The 20053-nt window shown below is 40.4% G+C and overlaps 1 protein-coding gene and 1 non-coding gene across 7 annotated transcripts in view; one reads left to right on the plus strand and one right to left on the minus strand.

Annotated features, from left to right (window-relative positions):
* Positions 1–20053, plus strand: part of Jph1 (junctophilin 1) — a 79821-nt gene that overhangs the window by 35829 nt on the left and 23939 nt on the right. Inside the window, exon 3 of one of the 6 annotated variants that reach the window (XM_078017013.1) lies at positions 8927–9475. The exons of the other annotated variants lie outside the window; for them this stretch is intronic. Coding sequence (XP_077873139.1) covers positions 8927–8987 — 61 coding nt within the window. The 3' untranslated portion in view covers positions 8988–9475. Of the gene's footprint in view, positions 1–8926; positions 9476–20053 lie in introns of those variants that run through there. 6 annotated transcript variants of the gene reach the window in all.
* Trnaa-cgc (transfer RNA alanine (anticodon CGC)) lies at positions 3949–4021 on the minus strand. Its single transcript has one exon. It is a non-coding gene; the product is annotated as a tRNA-Ala (tRNA).

Consider the following 20053-nt stretch of genomic DNA (forward strand, 5'->3'; position numbering starts at 1 on the left):
GGTTGACGTGGCTGGTTACAGGATAAAGATTTTGGCTACCATTCGAGATCCACTTACTAAAATAATCAGCTGTTCGCATACATCTATTGCTAGACTTTTCAATCCGTAGTTACAAAATACAATAACTTCGTGGATAGGCCCGTTATTTAGCATTCTTTGTCATTCAGATAATAATTTTAGAAGGTATATCTGCCTCTTCCCACCTGAATCTAATACCTCTAACTTTATTTTACCAAAGCAAAATAATTCATTTGATTTACTGGGAAGATTGTCGTCTCTTAGAAAAAGCAGATGTCTACTTTTATTTATATTTTTATTTATTTATAATAAATGAATTTCCCTAGAAATGAGAGTGTAGCTGCAACAATTATTGAATATTCAAGCTGAAGGGAATTTTAGAACTCTTAAAGTTTTCCAGTGGTTTTCAAAGTGTGGTCCTCAGACTTCGAAGGTCTTACAGAGCAGCTGTTGGTAGGAGCCAGGAGAAAGCTTAGGAGGTGGGAGATAGGCACCTGTAAGCCAGAACATGCACTTCTGTCTCTTTCCATAGGAAAGGGAGAGAAAGTGTTAAATTTCTTATAAGAAATAGAATTGTTCTAACAACCTAATTTTTCAGACAAAGAAACCAATCCATTGCAGATATGGTAAAAGGCCTCTGGCTATAAATGAGAAGGAAGACATGGGCAATAGAAGGAACCCAAATCTAAATCTCTGGAACACCCATGCAGACCGTCCCCTCAGCCAGTCCCCCCAGCAAGCTCCCAGCTGCTGCCTGCCTCAGGAAGGGGACAAGGAGAAGGATGGGCCTGCCAGCCATGTTTTTAGAGCACTCATTTTGGTGCTTCTGAGGATAAGAAAACTGAAAGTCTTTGATATGACTTCTACTCTGCTTCTGTTTACCTGTTTTATTTTCAAACTTTAAGCCCAATGTCAGGTAAGAATTACTGTTGACAAAAATTTATATCAGCTCCCAAAAAACTGCATCCATGTTGAAACTTTGAACATGGTCATTTGAAGGCAGAGTGCACCTCGTAGCAGGTCTTTGTTGCTCAAGGAAAGTGGATCCAGTGACCCTAGGCAGGAAATGTCCTTAGGCCAGCCAACTCTTGAGTCAGAAATAGGGACTTGGTGTTTTCCATAGCCACTATTGGTACTTCCAGAGTAGAAAGAGTGGACTTGTGGACTGTAATAACTTCTAACTGGTAATAACACTGTGAACCCATTTGTCTTGTTTCACAATTTGCAAAACTCTTGCATACAAACTTCATTATGTCCCCACAACAAGCATGCTGACTGTACCACTTCTACACCTGCAAGATTTAAGTAGTCTGCCCAGTGTCAGACAGCTTGCCACGGGCAGAACAGAACCCAAATCCAGGCTTTCTGCATACCACCCCCTTACCTCCTGCTGCCTTGTGTCATCTGGGTGGTTCCATTCACTGCTGTCCCTCACCAAGGTAAAGGGGTAGGACAATACATTGCCTTATGCTATACTTGGTCACTGTTTCCTGGTTTCAGTTTATAAAGATACAGAAGTATTGCATAGACTGCTTCCGTCTGCTTAGAAAAGGAGGAAATATGATTTTATAGTCATATTTTCTTGTGTTTACTTAAACTCTGGGAAAATCCTTTTTTAAAAAAACAAAACTGGTTGGGTGTGGCTTGGTTAGTATTAGGATGAATGGGAGATTCGTTCCTTTTTCGGAGGTGGGGGGGTGCGCAGTACCAGAGATTGAACCCAGGGGCACTTAACCACTGAGCCACATCCTCACATCCTCACATCCTCATCCCTTTTATTTATTTATTTATTTTTATTTTGAGACAGGGTCTAGCTGAGTTACTTAGGGCCTCGCTAAGTTTCTGAGGCTGGCTTTGAACTTTGTAATCCTCCTACCTGAGCCACTGGGCCTGACATCTATTATTTTGTAATATATTCTTGACCCATGTGAATCTATTGCTTATCTGAATAACATTAAAACAAGTTTCTAATCAAATGAGTAAATATTCTATATATGAATTTAAGTGCTTATTCTGTGCCTGGTTTTGTCTATGTGATCTGTGTTAGGACTTTACACGTGTTTTCTGTGGTCCATATTTAAACCTGAAAGTTAGGTTTCACCGTTATTTATGTTACCAGGTGAAGAAACTGAGGCATAGCCAGGATGAGTAGCTAGCCCTGTGTTTCAGGCTCATGATTATGAGAACTCACGTCTGGCTAGATTGATTCTAAAACTCTGCTTTTAACCACTATAGGAATGGATTAGACCAACAGCAAGAGACTCGACTTTGAGTGCATTCCGATATGATGTAAGAGGTATTTTTAGTTTGGAGCTTTTGAAGTTCATGAATCCTAAATAATGTGTCTATATCTCTGGAGCAAATCCAGAGAGACCGTGAAATTCCCATTATGCTAATCTAATCCAAGGATTACATTTATGCTGTGTTTGTAACAATATGCTGTGGATTGAAGTGGGCTGGTTTTCAGAGCCAAATATTACAAGTGCAAAGACACCTGAGGACATGCCCAGGGCAGTAGGTGGGGAGGGAACAGCCAGAGCCTCCAGATGGCCCGAGCACAGCAGTGACCAGGATGAGATGCAAGTGTGGCCTCAGGGTGGCCTGGCGGGCAGGAGGCTTCATATGCCACCCGTAGGGCATGAAGTGCCTGCTGTGGAGGGTTTGGCAGTGTCACCCCCGACTCCCAGTAACAAAGACGATGACCCAGCTCAGCAGCTCACACACTAGCAGCATTTCAGCATCCCACCAGGCCAACAAGAGATGCTACCACTTGACACATTCCTTATGTTGGAGTAAAATCATTTGAAGAATTAAGTGCAGCTGACGATCATTTATTCATTGATATTGTCCATCATACTTTTTATTTAAACTAAGAATTATTTATCCCTGAAAGGTCATCACATCCAAGAATCAACACAGGGAAATGGATATGTTAAGAAAATTTCTTAAAATTCTATCTGGAAGGAAATGGTCATCTCACAGTAATTTGGTTAACGAGGGAAAGCATTGACAGAATGGAAAGAAAGACCACCATCAGAGAATTTTAAGCTTGACTAGATGGTCGGTGTGGACGTGTATGTGTACAGGAAAAATTCTCATCTTCAGTTCACATCAGCTAGTGGTGGGAACCACCCACTAGCTGATAACCCAGCGTGGATTATGGAAGATACTCCTTGTAAATTTCTAATTAATATAAATTAACCCTGGCACATAATCAGCACTCAGTAAATGTTAACCATAATCATCATTATCATCATCATCAATACTGGCTTGCTTAACTTAGTACAATCATGATTCCTGTGTATTTGACTTTCCATCAGTAATACTTTATAGTTTGCAAGTCACTGACCAGGAAGGGCCCTTTGTATATTGTCCTATTACTTCTACCAACTTGGCCAAACTGACCTCCTCATCACAGAGGGCAGAGTTCACAAGTCATCTCCCAGCTCACGCCTTCACAACTTTGAATAAACCTCTTGCTCAGGATGAGTGGAGCATGAGCCCAAGGCCCCTGGGGACCTGTCTTATCCATTCATCCCTCTTTTCCCTAAAAACAAGAAATTTGGCTTCATCTCCCTTATTTCTGGCTTCTGTACTTGGAACTCGTTTGTTCAGTAGTATTTCCTTTCCTGGCCTCCTTAAGAACTGTGGCATAATTTGTCTTCTCCAAGACCATAATTCATCTTAATTTGGGGAGTATTGTGATCTACATATGTGTGTTAATTGCTAATAATTACAGGGAAATACACAGAACAGCAAAAATTGAAATAATTAGGAATTTTTAGAAGTATATCTTTGGGGAGATTTTTAGAACAGCAGATTCAGGAGCGGCATGGGAGGTGGATATGATCAAAGTATTTTATGTGCATGTATGTTCTGTATAATTAAAATGCATTAACTTTATTTTTTTATATTATTTATTTATTTTTGTGGTGATGCTGGGGATTGAACCCAGGGCCTTGTGCATGCAAGGCAAGCACTCTACCAACTGAGCTATATCCCCAGCCAAAATGCATTAATTTTAAAAAGAAAGAAATATATGTTTAGAACCTCTAATAACACTCATTTCCATTTTTTTATTAAGACCAAAATTGGCCTCTGTTAGTTCCCTGTCTTGATTCTAACCTAAGTAAGATGAATTTTTCAGAAATCTTTCTTCTTCTCAAAACAAAGAATGGGGAAGGCTGACTTCATAGCCTTGCTTTTGGAGGAAAAGGTGATGCTTTTTGGAGTAGTTACAGTAAAGTGCTATGAGGGGCCTTATGTTCCCATTATCTGTTGTGATGTGGCCACAATTATGTCTCCTTGGCAGCATCCATGTGCAGGTTCTTGATCCAGATAGTAAATACATGACTTATTGCTACACATATTTATGTGGAAGAATCTCACACATTTTTCATTGTCATGCTGTTTTTAAGAATGGGCCTGGAGCTGGGCACAGTGATGCAGGCCTGTAATCCCCAGGAGCTGAGGCAGGAGGATTGCAAGTTCAGAGCCAGCCTTGGAGCTCAGTTGAGATCATCTCAAAATAAAAATCTTTAGAAAGGGCTGAGGATGGAGCTCAGTGGCACAGAGCTTGCCTAGCATGTATAACATTGACTTAGTTCCCACAGCACCACCAAAATAAAAGTTTAAAGGGAGAGAGGGACTGGAGGTGTAGCTTAGCATTAGAACACTCCTGGATTCAGTCCCCAAGTACCACAAAACATCATCATTATTCTTATCATTGTTAGGGAGCCTGGAATGCATTCAGGAAATAAGGTGGAATCTTATTTATTGAAATTTGGAATTAGCTCTCCGAAAGCTCAGAGCACTAAAGGTAGTATGGGATTTATTTTTGAGTCATGTTTTGATGCTATTCAAAGCATAATTATATTCAGTGCCACTTGTATGCCTTCCAGTAAAAACAGACACCTCTGTTTTGATACATGCACCTCTGTGTGGCCACTATGTAGATCAGTTTAAAAGTCTGTATCCCTGACTACATGTAACCAAATAGTCTGCTAATGGCTCTTTTGTTAAGGACATTTAAAAATGGTTTCATGTTAATTGACTAGCCTATGTGGGCAAATATACTTCGACATAACATTTCTAAGATGGTTTTTCTACTTATTCCAGAAAACAAAAGTCAGGTCTATTATTTACTACCTACTTGGATAGTAAAGTTTATTAAGCAAAGAAACCAAATAGAGAGATTTGGCTGACAGCAAGAAATATTCCAAGCAGTCCAAGGAAATATCTGCAAACTAAATAGGAAGAAACCCTGGTTTCTAGATCTAAGCACTTCTAGATCTGCAGCAAGAATATGATCACATACATAGGCTGGATTTTCACTCTGCAGCTAGCAAAATGGGAGCGTCAGCACCACATACATAAGGACCCCAGGCAAAAATCCTTGACTTGTAAGTTCCTGAAAAGTTAACCATTTTCTGATTTGCCGGACAGAGTGATAAATCCGGCTTTAGGCTAGCTTTGAGCTGGGAGTATTTGTAAGACCTCCGCACCTATTCTGGAGAAAGCTGCGTTTTACATTTTTCTTAATTTTAATGATTTAAGGGCATTTCCAGCCCATTTTTCTTCTATAAAGCAACAGCATAACTCCAGGTAGGAACTCAGCCTTGTGTCTGGCACACAAGTGTTTACAGCTGATGGCTGTGGAAGTGGAGGGGCAGATGGGGAAGAATCAGTTAGAAGCAAGTGTTTCTCACAGTCCACTTCTAAAAGCTCAGAGACCTGAGAAGGCTAGCTTTTATGTGTGCGTGCAATTTCCTCTGAGGCTCTCTCCATAGATATGTTGTACTTTATAAATTCCTACCTGTAAATGGGTCTTTGGAAAATTATTCTACAAATATTCCAGTGGTCCTCAGCCAGGGGCGAGGGCCTCTTTTCTTCTCCTTTGATTATTGTCCATGTTTTCTCAGTCGACTCTTGGAAGTTTTTGGTGGCATTTCCGTCGGTCTCTGCCACAGTTCATCCTCCCCAGAAGATTCTGCTGAACACCTGGGGAGTGGGAGTCCAGCCCCCGTGCATGGTGGGGCATATAGTGCAGAATCCCACACAGCTTGATACCGAGCCAGAGCACAATTGGATTATGTCAAAGGTGCCACGTGCGTCCGCTGTATTTCTTCACAGTGCAGGCCAATTTAAATATAGACTACTACCACAACTTGTCCAGAATTAAAATAGCACAGAACAAGTGGCAAATGGCAGGGACTAGGGCTCTTTGCCAGGAGATGGCTAAGGTCCGGGAAAAATGGGCTTTTGAGCTAGACCATAGGGCTCAAAATAATGACAGGAGATGGGATACCCTGTGATCCCGCAGCATGGCTTACATTTCAGGTGAGTGCAGGTTCTCAGAGCATGGATGAGAACACTAGTTCGACGCCCAAGAGCGTAGAAGCCCATTTTGAAAATTGAGTAAAATGGGCTACATTATTTTAAAAAATAAAATCTGGTTACTGAATTCTCCGGTTCGATGATTCTCATCAAGCATCAGGGTCAGTGCCATTGCAATTGTGTTTTCCAGGCAGAGGAGACTTTAACCATGAATTGAATTACATAATAGCCCTGTAATAAAACCTCATTTGACAAAGGAGGCTGGTATTGTACATAATGAAATTATAATTAAAAACTATGAGCAGTCCTAATTTAACAAGTTGCCAAGGCAGAGTTAGTAGTCAGTACAAGAGGGTTAAACTGTTTGTTCCTGAAGTTTTTTGTTGGGTTGGTTGGTAGATTTTCAGTTTTTTCAAAATAAAACCCAAAAAAGTTTTATTAAAAGATAATAAATACAGTTAAGTATTAGCTCCAAATGAAAACAAACCAAAAAACCTTCAAGTAGTCCTAAGTGTTTAACATTTGTTGCTGCAGATAATATTCCAAATATAAATATTAAAAATGTGTATATATTATGCATATTTACATTTATTTATGTATTCACTCCAAATTCACTGTCAAGAGTAAGCCTACCAAGCATACATTTAATACTTCTTTAGATATTTTTAATAATACAAAGGACTCATCATCTTATAGCATTTAAATTCATAGTTATGGTTGACGTGGTTAAAGTGATAGTTAAGATTACAAAGCATATTTAAAAATAAAATAATCCTTCCAATTTAGAGTGGAAAAGATCGTGCTTCAGAAATTAAATTTGGAATTACAGAAGCAAGGAAGACAAACTGCCTTCTGGAATTCTCCACCTTATACTTTAACGAGTAATTTGCAAGAAGCTATTTGTCACTCGTGGTGACGTGTGTGTGTGTGTGTGTGTGTGTGTGTGTGTGTGTGTGTGTGTGTGTGTATCTCTGTGTCTGTCTGTCTCAGCACTCAGGCCATGCAGCAGCACCCCCTCAGACCAGTAGCAGAACCTTGTTCATCTCACTCTGCCAAACAAGATCATTTGAGCTGCTATGACTGTGACATCTCAGAAAAACATTACAGAGAAATTCTCATTTGAAATTGACTTGCCAGCAGTCTTCATCTGCCAGAGAGAAAATTAAGGGGAAAGCAGCTTTCATTTCACATGCAGAATTTCAGAGGGGCTGGAGCTGGATAATGATGATGCAGACAATCATCATTGCTTTCTGTGGTTTCTGTTACCTGCAGCCAACTGTGATCCACAGATATTAAATGGAAAGTTCTGGAAATCCATGATTTATAAGTTTTATTATAGTATATTGTTACTCTCTTTTTATTTATTGTTCTATCTTTTTATTGTTGGTAATTTGCTGCTGTGCCTAATTTATAAATTAAACTTTAGCACAGTTATGTACATATAGGAAAATACAGTACATCTAGTGTTCAGTACTGTCTATAGTTTCTGGCATTCACTAAAATAGCCATTCCCCATAAGGAGGGACTATGGCATATATAGTGAGTATGGAAAGGAAAGTGAGTGTGTATGTAGAATTAGCAAAAATGCCTGTGTGCCCAGAATGGTAAATAATTATGCAGAAGCATTTCTAGGCATTTGTAGATCTAGGCACTTGTATGTTGAGGTTTCATTTGAGGTAGAAAATAGCAGTAGATGATCATGAAATAAGGATTTGGCATCAGGAAAGACAGGCCAGGGTGATTATTCTCAGGAACACAAATTCAAACGTGCTCTGAGGGGCTGGGGTTGTAGCTCAATGGTACAGCACTTGCCTGACATGTGTGAGGAGGCACTGTGTTCGATCCTCAGCACCACATAAAAATACAGGTATTATGTCCACCTAAAACTAAGGAAAAAAATGTAAAAAAAAAAAAAAAAGTGATCTGAAACCTGAACATGCATCCATAGGAATAACAAGGAATGGGGAGTGTCCGTGAGGTCCAGGAGAGCTCCTAACAGCACAGAAGCCAGCAGTGAGCAGCCTCCAGCTTCTAACACTGTGTCCTTGTCATGGGTACACAGAGGCTTCTTAACTCTCCTCCTGACTCTGAAACAAATGCCACTACCAGAGTATTCCAGGTCCTCCTTGGAAAAAGACCTGTTTACTAGAGCTGTGGGTTCTATACCTGTCCCTAATGGAAGGGAGGTCCCTTCAGGATGGGCCTCTTCTGGACATCATGGCTGACTCTCACAGCCTCCTCTTTCCTCAGTGACTTTCATGTGCTCGGGTAACTGGTTGACCCCAGGGACCTATATGACACTATAACAGGGCTTTCTGTGCCCCTGTTTCCTTCATGACAAGACAAAGCATAGAACATGCAATCCTGTCTTCCATCACACCTCTTGCAGTATTTTCTGGGTCCAAAATTATAAATATAGTTTATAAGTTACTGGAATCCTGGATCTCCTATCCATGGCTACGTGTTCTCCACCTTAAAGATAAGGGGGCTTTTCATATTCATGCTTCAGAGAGGACAGTTAGCTGATAAAGCAGGGGCGTGTCCTTTGTCACTGAATCTGTTGTCATTTCAGAGGCAAGACCTATTTCCAGTACTCATCGCTGGCCAAAACTTGGCACATTGAACAATTCTAACCTGAAAGGATGGCTGGATGCTCTGGGGCCAACTGGAGACCCCGCTAGAGCCACCATCAGATACCAGCCAGGCAGTAGAAGCTCGGATCTTAATACTAAGGTGGCAACTCTCCTGCCCCTCTGGAGTTCAACCTGCCCTTCCCACAATCACAAGATGACAGAAGATCCTGAATTCTTGGACTTGAAGGGAAATCCCTACCTTGGTGGGAATGGCATCCTCTGTGGCCCTCCCCAACCCTCAGCTTTGGCTTGTGTAACATCCCCTTAGTGCCTGGAATTCTTCTTGAGTGTCTTTGGACTTGAGCTGATCCTCCTGTTGGGGAGGAGTGGTTTCATTTATGTTAATACATCTGTCACTAAGGCAGTGAGTCGAGGAAGGTAGGCCCTGCATTCATTCTTCAGTGGCTGCAACAGGGTCGATCCAGCTAACCAGCAAGCCCCGGATTCAGTCAGTCCCACCATGAAAATAAATAAAATTTAAAAGTTCATTAGAATGTTTCTAGAGTCGATGCATAGGCAGACAGGAGACATCTGGTCAAGAATATTCCAAATACTGTAAGAATATTAATATAACCATCTATTGGGACCAGAGGAAAAGATTCCTATTCTTTGAGCAAGATTCTTGGACTGACCTGATTTGAATCCTGCCTTGCGTTTCTACCATCTCTAAGTATTGTTATACTAGTATCTCAGTGTTCATGCATTCATCTTTAAAACTGTCTTTGCCCCTCCATTACACCAATTGTTACTTAAAGGTGCTGAAGAGAAAACCAGCAGCCCTGGTTTACACGTTTGTTTCCACTTCTATTTTCCTCGGTATCCTTGGATAAACTGCTATTTTATCAAGTTTTAAAATGAAAATTTTCTATTCTCGGTTTAACATAGCAAATGCTGAAAATAGGGAAATACGACATAATTTTTTGAGATTCTCATGAGGAAAAAGGAGAAAACTTTTTAAGAATTCAGGGGGAACTAGATGATCCTCTGATATTTCCTTTTAAACTTGGAGGCGTTAATTACTAATTTGGTGATTTGAGGAAGGCAACTCTGAGTTGGATGAATCTGTAGTATTTTTAACACCACCTAAAAATGTTCCTTCTAAAGAATAACCTTGATGAGAAGCAAATCTGCCCTGTAGTCTTTAGTAAGATGTTTTCTAAGCTGTGTTATTTCATTTGAAAGTCAGCCAAAATTGGTTTTTTAAAAAAATGTGTAGGAGAAGAAAGCTGAATATTTGCATTTTTCAATAGAGGCATTAGTGTATTTAAAATAAAGATTGATTAAAGAGAGCAGTAACAGATTCAAAGAGAAAGCATGAACTATGAAAATGAGTGGATTTTTAGAGCAGAAAGAAAAATGAAATAATTACATACTAGAATGTTTGCTAAAGTAATACAGAAGTCTTTCTCAGAACATACTTGCTTGCCATTATCACAAAGGGTAAGAGACTTGGGTTCCATCCATTCATTCCACAAGATAGCTGTGTGACTTTGAATATGTTTCTGAGTCTCTCTGAGTCTCAGACCTCTACAGAAGGAAAAAAGAAAAATTGCCTGACCATCAGGGAGGGACCACAGGATTCTCAGAGACTTTCCAAGTTACAACTGTGTTTTTAATATGTCTGGTAAAGCAGAAGATTGAAGAGTCACTTCTTAAAATCCAGAGGCTTAGCATGTATCAGAGCAGTATCTTCATGCTTGTTGTAGTATGTTGCAGAAAAGGCTGGAAATTTAAAGTAAAAATAGTTGAGGACTCCTTGATTGAACTATTGATTGCTTTCTGGTCCCAGACGAGGCATGAGGTAACTGGAGTAATGGAACCACAGTTCCTACCAGGAAATGCGAAATGATGAAAACTAATTTGCTGAGAGAATAACCACACCCCTGACACTTTAGTATTTCTCCCAGAGTCGTTCTTTCCCAAACTATAGCTTCAAAACGTGTGCCTCTGAAGTGATAAGAGCTCAAGATGATAGCTACTCCCAAGCAAGTTCATGTTTGTACGGTTTAGCGTCAGAAACCCAATAGAGGAATGGGTCCCTCTATTGCTCACTGGTTAGGCTCATCTGGACAGAACAAAGTGAAGGGGCAGCTTTGGGATCTTAAGAGCCATTTTAGATGATAGAAGATGGATATCTTATTACCTTAGCGATTGTTTTTCAACTTGAGTTCAAGGAGAAGATCTCAAGGCCTTGTGTCATTTTTAAGGAGTGAATGGTGATTGCTTGATTTTTTTAAACATAAGTATTTATAAAATGGAATTATTTAAGCACCAAGGGTATGCATTTAATGGACATTTGCAGCACCAAGTGGGGATTAGGCCAGTTTATGATCCATAATAAATGATCTGTCTGTTCTTCAACTGAAGACCTCGAGCTGCCATCATGTGTTCTGACCATTATATGGTCTTAAATGGCTCTAATTCTTAGCCGTAATTTAATTTGTACCTATAACAGACCCTTGGCAAAAGACAAGGAACCTAATACTGAAGGGAAAATAAAAACAGCATTGACATTTTTATTTTTATCATTATCCAGAAGTAGTTCTCAGATCCTGAAGCTGCAGGGTTCTTATTAGACACATCCAGGTGTCTCTGTGACAGTGCTCAAGAAAAAATGTACTTGTGATGATGTCTAGCTCCATTTTATAGAATATGCATCTACCTTAAAATAATTTGGTCTACCTAGTGTTGCCAAAGGCCTACTAGTACACCCCCCCAAAAAAAATTGACCTAAAGGTATATTATTTAATAGCAAGCCAGATTCAGTCAAAATAATACACTATCTATATAATTTCTCATTAGGAAAGACAGGTCTTATTTTAATCAGCTAAAAAATACCTAAAACCATAAAGTCTACTTTGATAATGACTTTACACTTGTCTGATTACCCTCACATTTTTCACCCAATCTTAACTTAGCTCCTTATATTTCATCTGACCCAATGACGACCTTTGGTGGTGGACTCTTCCTCCCTGCCCACAGCTCCAGGTGATTCCATGGTGCGCCGCCCCATCCTTCTTGATCCGGGTCTTTGCCTCTGTGTCATAGCCACTTTCTACCTCCTCTGCTTCTCCCAGAGAAGAACCCTGCTAGAGAAAGATGCACAGTCATAGAGACCCAGGTCAGGTTCTCCTGGGCCACTTAGCATTTCTAATATACTTTTCTTCCATTCCTTAGAACTTTGGTACAGTGATGATTCTTCATCTTCACCTCTTTTAAGCCCTCAGAATCTCCCCACTGTCTCTTAATTTCTGCAGAAGACAGATAATGGGCATTTATCCAATAAATACCCTAAGTAAATACTAAGTACTTCATATAAATCAATCCTGATCTCAGTCTAACTCTACACATTAATATTGTCCCCGTTTTACAAGTAAAAAAAATTGGGGGCACAGTCAACATGATGAACTGGGGTGAGAGCCCAGGTCTTTTTGGTTCCAAAGCCCCATGACACTCTTGTTCTCTTTCAAACTTACTATCCTTCGAATAACCTTAAAACATTGGATCAACTCATCCCTTTTTAAAAAATATTTTTTCCTGTTTTGTTTCTCTCACCTCATCTAGGATGTGGCTCCAACAATAGTCATCTTCTCAAAACTTCATTTTCTCCTATTCTTTGGGCATCTTCCTTCCCACCTTCCACTGTATCAGTTCTCATTTACTTAAAATGCAAGTAAAATGTCTTTTCCCTTGACCCAGCTAATTCTTCTGGTTACTGTCCAAATTTCCTTCTTCCTTTCTGGGTCAAAAGTCTCCAGCATGTGCCCCACACCTGCTTCCTCCACTTCCTCTGCCCAGTTCCTCACCGACTCCCTTCCATCTGGCTTCAGCCGTGGCCTTCTTATTCCAACTGCTCCCTCAAATAGGTCTCAACAAATTCAGCCGCCTTGACTCGGCCTTCACTTTCCCTAGAACGGGGGGACTGACAGACTGTCCCTTCCTCAGATCCTCACCGCATTGCTAGTGGCTGCCATAAATCATAAATCAGCCAGTCAGGCTGAGAAAAATGCAGGTACCCCAGAGGAAAGACAGATTCTGATGTGACCCACTTATCTCCTAAAAGGAGCCCAAGATTCACCCAAGAACTTAAAGGGATTCTGTGTATACTCCCTTCTCTCTGGTTATTTTGCTATTTCCTCCACCCAGTCCCCAGGACACTTAGGTTTCAATACTCAGTTGTTTGCTTTTTGACAAGTTCAGCCAGCTTTCCTTGAACGCATCATGATGTTCACACTTCTGTTTATTGCCATGTCCTCTAGTTTGCATCATAGCCCTGTATTCCCAACTATAAATGCCTATCACATAAACTCCTGCTTGTGTAAAACTGAGTGTGTCATCACCTCCAAACTGGAGTAGGGCCTACACAGTTGCTATCTGCTGTGAGACCAGGCGTCTGGATACCTATTTAGAATCTTGGGGTTATCCCTCATGTTTCTCTCCTCCTCACCTATTTATCCCTTCCACTAGGATTTTTGAAGACGGCTTCTATGGCAGGTTTTTATGGTAGCAAAAACAGACAGGAAAACTGTCTGCATGTTTGAAAGTTCTGACATCTTTCCAAAAATGTCCAGCGGTTATTCCTTTACTTTTATGACTGATCCCTCAGAAGTTTTTCATCTTGCAAAACTGAAGTGCTGTACCCACTAACCATCTTTCCAAAGTCTCCCTCCAGCCCCTGGCAACCACAGTTCTTTCTTTCTCTATAAATTTGACGACCCTAGCTACCCTATATATATTTGTCTCTTTGTGACTGGCCCACTCCACTTAGCATAATGTCAGCAAGGTTTATCCATGTTGTAACAGGTATCTAAATTTCCTTTTTAAAGCTTGAATAATATGTTTACATATACCAATTTTTTTTGTTTATTCATCTATTGACACTTGGGTTGCTTCAAACTTTTGGCTATTATAATGCTGCTATGAATTTGGTGTGCAAATATCTCTTTAAGACCCTGCTTTCCTTTACTTCTGTGTCTATATCCAAAATCCAATTGGCAGACCATGTGACAATTCTATTTTAAATTTTCTGAGGAGCTGCCATAGTATGTTCCAGAAGAGCAGCAGCCACTTCACCTTCCCGCCAGTAGTGCAGGGGGTTCTGGTTTCTGCACATTCTTGTAACTTTTCTGGTTTGGGGTAGTAGCCATCGTGATGGGTGTGAGATAGGATCTCATTGTTTTGACTTGCAATCCCCTGGTGTTTAGTGATGCTGAGCATCTCTTCATGTTCTCATGGTCATATGTGTATCTTTTTTTGGAGAAATGCCTATTCAGGTTTTTGGCTTATTTTTTGATAAGGTTTTGTTGTTGAATTGTAGGAATGTTTTAAATATCCTGGATACTAACCCCCTTTCAGATATATGATTGGCAAGTATTTTCACCCATTTACTGGGTTGCAAGTGCTTAAGATTGAAATAGATGTTTTAATATTATTTAATGATAATGTGCTTGAACTTTAAAATGACCCTCATTAAAAAGGACTTTTCTCCAAAGATTATTTCAAGAATAAAACATGCCTTAAGTTTTTTTAATATCACGTGTTTTTTTTCTCATCTGATATAAATAACATCGGGAGGTAAATCTCAGATAATTTTTATAAAATAAAATTTTATTGTTGACAAATAAAATGTAGGGGATGGGTGTGTAGGTCAGTGGTAGAATACTTGCCTAGCATGTAAGATAGCTTGAGTTTCATCTCCAGAAGCAATAACAACAACAAAAAATAGATAAAGTGGAATTACTTTTTACTTGGCATATTCCAATGAAGAAGTAAAAATGTGACTTTGACCTGGCTATCAAGAGAATGTAGCCTTTAAGCTTATTAATTAGTTGATCAGATGAAAGGGAATAAAGTCACTAAAGTACTGAAGAGTGAGGACTGATTTTTCTAAGTGTAAAAATGTTATAACTTAGAGAATATCTTAGGAGACTGAGTAGTAAACTCTGCTGTTCCCAAGTCATTATACCTGTCCCCTGAGTATTAGCACACTGACAGGGGCTGGAGCTCAAGAAACCAGTGTAACAAGAATTTATTGATCCGGGAATTGGCTTTTTGTTTTGTGTAAATATCCTGCCCGTTTCCAGAAAGTGCTTTCAGGGCTCTCTCACCTGTCACATGGCGTCCCTGAGGGTGGGAGTCTAGCATCAGAGCGTGTGGTTAGATAGCTACGTGCTTATGTGGAGGCTGCTTTAACTCTAGGTTTTCTGGTGGCCTTAAGGAGAAGAGAAACAACCGATTGTGTAGTCCACATTGTATGGTACAAGGAAGCAAACCAGTTTATCACCAGAGACCAATGTTTTTTTTCCTGACACTGAACAATGAGAGGATTGCGTCAGTCACCTAAATCTCAATAAACATGACAACAATACACATAATGGACAGCATTTCTTGAAAGGTATAGAAACATTCTTCTCTGCCCTTGACAGAAAGCCAGGGACTGATACTGACTGCAGTTCTGCAGAGACATTTCTGTGATGAAGTAATGTGGTTTAACTTTTGATCTCTTCAACTAGAACCATTTGTGGCTCAGATGGGCCTTGACCTGATCTCTGACTAATAATACTTCCAAAGCCTGTTTTCTAATACATGTGCAAAAATTTAGACCTGTAAGTATCAAATACCTAACTTAATAGCAATATTCTGCCCCTTAGTCTACCTTTTGTACCTAAATAACTGGCTATATTTTAGAGGAAAGGAAGACATGATCTCCTGCATTAGCAAATAGGATGAACTATTCATTGATGATATAACATGTTTTAAACCAGAATCTAAGAATTCAGTTTCTTGAAGTTACTACTTCAGGTCCTCTCTTTTATTTCTTTTTTTAAAAAAAATGATAATTTATGGAGAAAATTAACATTCAAGAACCAATAGATGGGATAGATGGGGACACCTAAGATGTAGTCTTCCCAAATCTGTTCCTGAGAATGGAGTGATAGCAGAATCATTGTCTATTCTAGATTAAAATCTTCATCAGCTGTCAGTCCACCACTGTGTGAAAGATTGAGATTAGAAGGTGGAAGACATCTAAGGGCCCTGTGCGTTGCTGAGCACCAGGAGCATGTGCTGAGCCTCACTGGGTTTGTCTTATCCAAGAACCAAATCCAGATTGAAGGACCAGTTTCTTACCAAGTGCTAGTCACCTAGAAATCATGGCTCTGATTTTCAATTGCGATTTCAGGAGCCAGTTGCTTCTTCTCCTATCAGGGAGTATTCCTTGCTCAACAGACTAATTTCTTCTTTAAAAGGGCTGCAACTGTCTGCACAAGATAATTGGTTTTCTGAAATCTAGGTCTCACATAAATGAGTAATGTCACAGTCCAAAAGGAAGGCTCACAGGTCATATTTTTTGCATTTTATCCCCCATGATGCCATAACCCAGGAAAGAATTTCTGGTTATTGTCAGGCATTTTCAAGAGAACCAGAGGGAAATAAAATGTCAAGGAGATGGGCTCTGCCTTTGCAGTAACCCTGGTGAGATGTTAATGCTGCGACCAGGGCAGGAGCAACAGTTGGATTGAGGATGTATTTTGAAGGTGGTGCCAACTGGATTTGCTGACAATTGATGGGGCATGTGAAAGAAAGGGAGGGATCAGGGATGGCTCAGAGGGAGGTTTGGCTTGAGCAACTGCAAGTGCGGCATTGCCATCGGCTGAGATTTGGGTTTTCTCAAGCTATCTACCAATTGCTCTTATTTTTAAATTCTCCTAATAATTAGCTTTAAATACTTGGTTGTCAAAGCAAATCACAAGAGCAGACACGGAACCAATTAGAGTATAGCCTTTGCCATCAAGTTTTAAGGGTTGGATCAGTAAAATAACTCTGACTTAATACATATAATACATTTTTAAAGGACAGCAGAATATATATGTGTGTGAGAGAAAGAGACTGGAGATTGAACTCAGAGCCACATGAATGTTAGGCAAGAATTCTACCACTGAGCTAAACCTCCAGCCTCCAAATCAGCATACTTTTGAAGCAGTTTATTGTTGAGAATGTATAAAAAGTAGAAATAGCAAATTTTGTAAGTATCAATTTCACCATTAGCAGAATTGTGGTAGATTCTAGATTAAAACCTTTATCAGCTGTGTTGGGGGTAGACGTAGGAGCTATCAAAAGCTAGAAGTCAAGAGTAGACATTTAAGGACCCTGAGCAGCATGTTCGTTGGCCAGAGGAGGAGTGTAGGTAGAGCATGTTCAGTGTAGAGTTGAATATGCTTTTTATAAAAGCATTGTTATATCTAAGAAAAATTGAATGTGTCAATTAGGGAGGAAAGTGAAAAAAAAATTGGGAAAACTCCATTATTGTTTTCCCACTAAGGTGCCCTGAGAGGTTATGAAGCACTGTTTTGGTCCTTAAAGAAAAAAAAACCTTAGATACTCATCAGGTGACTGATTCAAAAAATAATTTGTAGTTACATTCTTAACTCCCAAGTTCTGCCTGGCATTCAGAAGTTTTGGTTCCTGGTGTGTCTGTTCACAGCTGACCTCTGCAGGGCTGGTATCTGGGAAAAAATTATCAGGCTGCGAGGTCTCTCTGTATATCAGCATCATTCTCATGGCTTTGCCCACGTCAAAACTCTCCACAAGTTAAAACTTTGGATTATTTGTAAAATGAGAGCCCTAAAAGTCAGCCACTGATGCCTCACTAAAAGGACATGCTTCTTGGTTATTTTTACTGCATTCAGTGGGGGAAGCATATGTGATAATGGTATGTGGAGTTTCTTAAAAGGCCTAAAAGACTTGTAAATGTCAGCAGGCTTTTGAATGAATGAAATGTGTCCTGGGTACCATGCTCCTTCGGTGCACATATGTTTTCCTTGTGACCAGCTGCAGCAGCGGAGGCATCCCGCTGAGTGGTTTCAGCTGATCTCTGCAGACTGCCCAGCCCGATGCTGCACCCCAGGAACAATGGCATGCCTGTACCAGCTGGCTGATTAAAGGGGTCGTGTGCAGCTCTGGAACTGGGCCTGGGATTTGAACACATGAATTCACTAACATGAGCCAGAGGCAAGTCCAGATTATTCCTGGGCAAAAGCTAGACATTCCAGTAGCCGTGGGCACATGTGACTGATGGTAACAGCAAACTCAGAGCTCCTGTTCTGTTCCACATCTCAAGATTGGATTCACCAAAAGCTTCTGAGCAGACTTCTGGGTTCAAGTTTGGATGTGGTTTTGACCAGCCATGCAGCAGTACTCTGTTCAGCATGGAGCTGGGCTAGACAAGGAAGTCCTCTCCCTCGGTTTAGTCTTACAGGAAAGAGTAAATAAAAAAGTAAAGAGTTAAGTAAAAAAGTGGTAAATGAAGATCCCATAACACTGTGCTTTCAAAATGTATCTGCAGAAGAGTAAGCTGTATTTATCTGTTCTCCAGTTTAGCCTATTGTCAAAAGTGGTGGAGATAATACTACCATTTTATTTGAGTGTATATGATGGCATATTGCAGTTGTATCAGAGTAAGTGATTTATTCGTGAGTTTTGTAGATTTATCATCGAAGGGCTAGCAGACTACATGATAAGGCAGCGCCACTGTACTCTTATGGCTTCATTAATTATGATACCTAGACATAATTAGGCTCTAGCTAAGAATAGCAGATAAAATGGAAGATCATTCTGGGAAAGATTCTGAGAAACTGAAAGAACATTAACAGAGGGCATCTCCTGACTCTCAGACACAGAACAAAGCCTCCTCTACCATCAAGGATGGCACCACGCAACCAGCTTCTACAGCAGTTGCTTAGGAATATGTTCTCTTAGCCTCTTGGTTTTGTGTCCATTTCATATTTTAGGATACCCTGTAGACAGAAGTAATCGGAAATATCCTGCATGATTCGGGAAAAAAAAATTATTTTGATGGCTTGGAAGTTAATTCATTCATTTTTAATTAATTGTCTATTTTTTTAGACCAGTTTTTAAGTTACTAGAAAAATTGACCAGAAGGCACAAAGAGTTCCCATCTGCCTCTTCTCCCCACCCAAGGCCCATGTGCAGCTTCCTTCATCTTGCATCAGTGAGTGCATTTGGTATAACTTGATGAGCCACTATTGATACATTAACATTCAAGGCTGTCATTTGCATTAGGGTCCACGCTCTGTGTTGGGGAGTCTGTGGATGTTGACAAATGCCTAAGGAGCATCCCTCAGCTCCACTCTTTCCCACTTGAACTCTGAACTCCTGGCACCCACTGTTCCTTTATTGTCTGTATGGTTTTGTCATTCCATTTATTTATAAGTTAACTGTCCAGCTGTTCTGAGGAAGTGTCATTCATTTCTTGATTCATAAAGTGCCCCCCCAGTAGTGTGCCCAGATAGTGTTCTGTGCATTGCATTGGGATTTATAGCAGAGGATCAAACATCCAAACTCCCACTCTTCGTGAAGCTTCCAATCTTCGTGAAGCTTTCCATCAAGCCCCCAGGCTTGGCTGGGTCCTAAGAAGACAAATGGGCACCATGAGAGTCCAGAATGAGAAGAGGGGGTTGGAGAAAGTAGGTTGAGCATGGAGCCTCCTACCAGTGGTCTCAGGCCAGCCCCATCTTCCTATTTTTCCTTCTGACCGTGTACCTCTGTGGGTTGGATCTGTTGGCATCAGCCAGCTGTCAGCTGTGTTTCTCCCTGAAGACCAGCTGCACAGGGCCATTTCCCAACTCTTCCCTTCTCTGTTGTCTCTGGGAGATGTGCATGTACTTCTGTCAGACTTCCATTCAGCTTTTACTATTAGCTATTTATAGCCCTGCCTACTGCTAATAAAATATGATAGAAAATTTAAGCAGTTAAAAAATTTAGATACCCATCATTTCCACCTGAAGACTAACTAGAGAAGGTTTGCCTGCTTCAGAAGTGGATAACCCATGGTTCTCTGCCTGACCTCCACATCCTCTCTGCTGGGACTGGTGATGTCCATTCTCCTGTATTGCCCTAAAAAGCCTAAGGCTTTCCCTGCCTCCTTCTCCCCTGCCCCTAGCCCTTTGGAAGTAGTAGAGATTTCAGGGAATACAAATAGGCCAGGGAAGAGATGGAAGACCAAGAGATCCATTTTGTCTGTGTCAGCTCTGCCCCCTTTTCATTTT

This window comes from Ictidomys tridecemlineatus, chromosome 7 (genome assembly GCF_052094955.1).
Source record: "Ictidomys tridecemlineatus isolate mIctTri1 chromosome 7, mIctTri1.hap1, whole genome shotgun sequence".
NCBI classification, from domain to species: Eukaryota; Metazoa; Chordata; class Mammalia; order Rodentia; family Sciuridae; genus Ictidomys; species Ictidomys tridecemlineatus.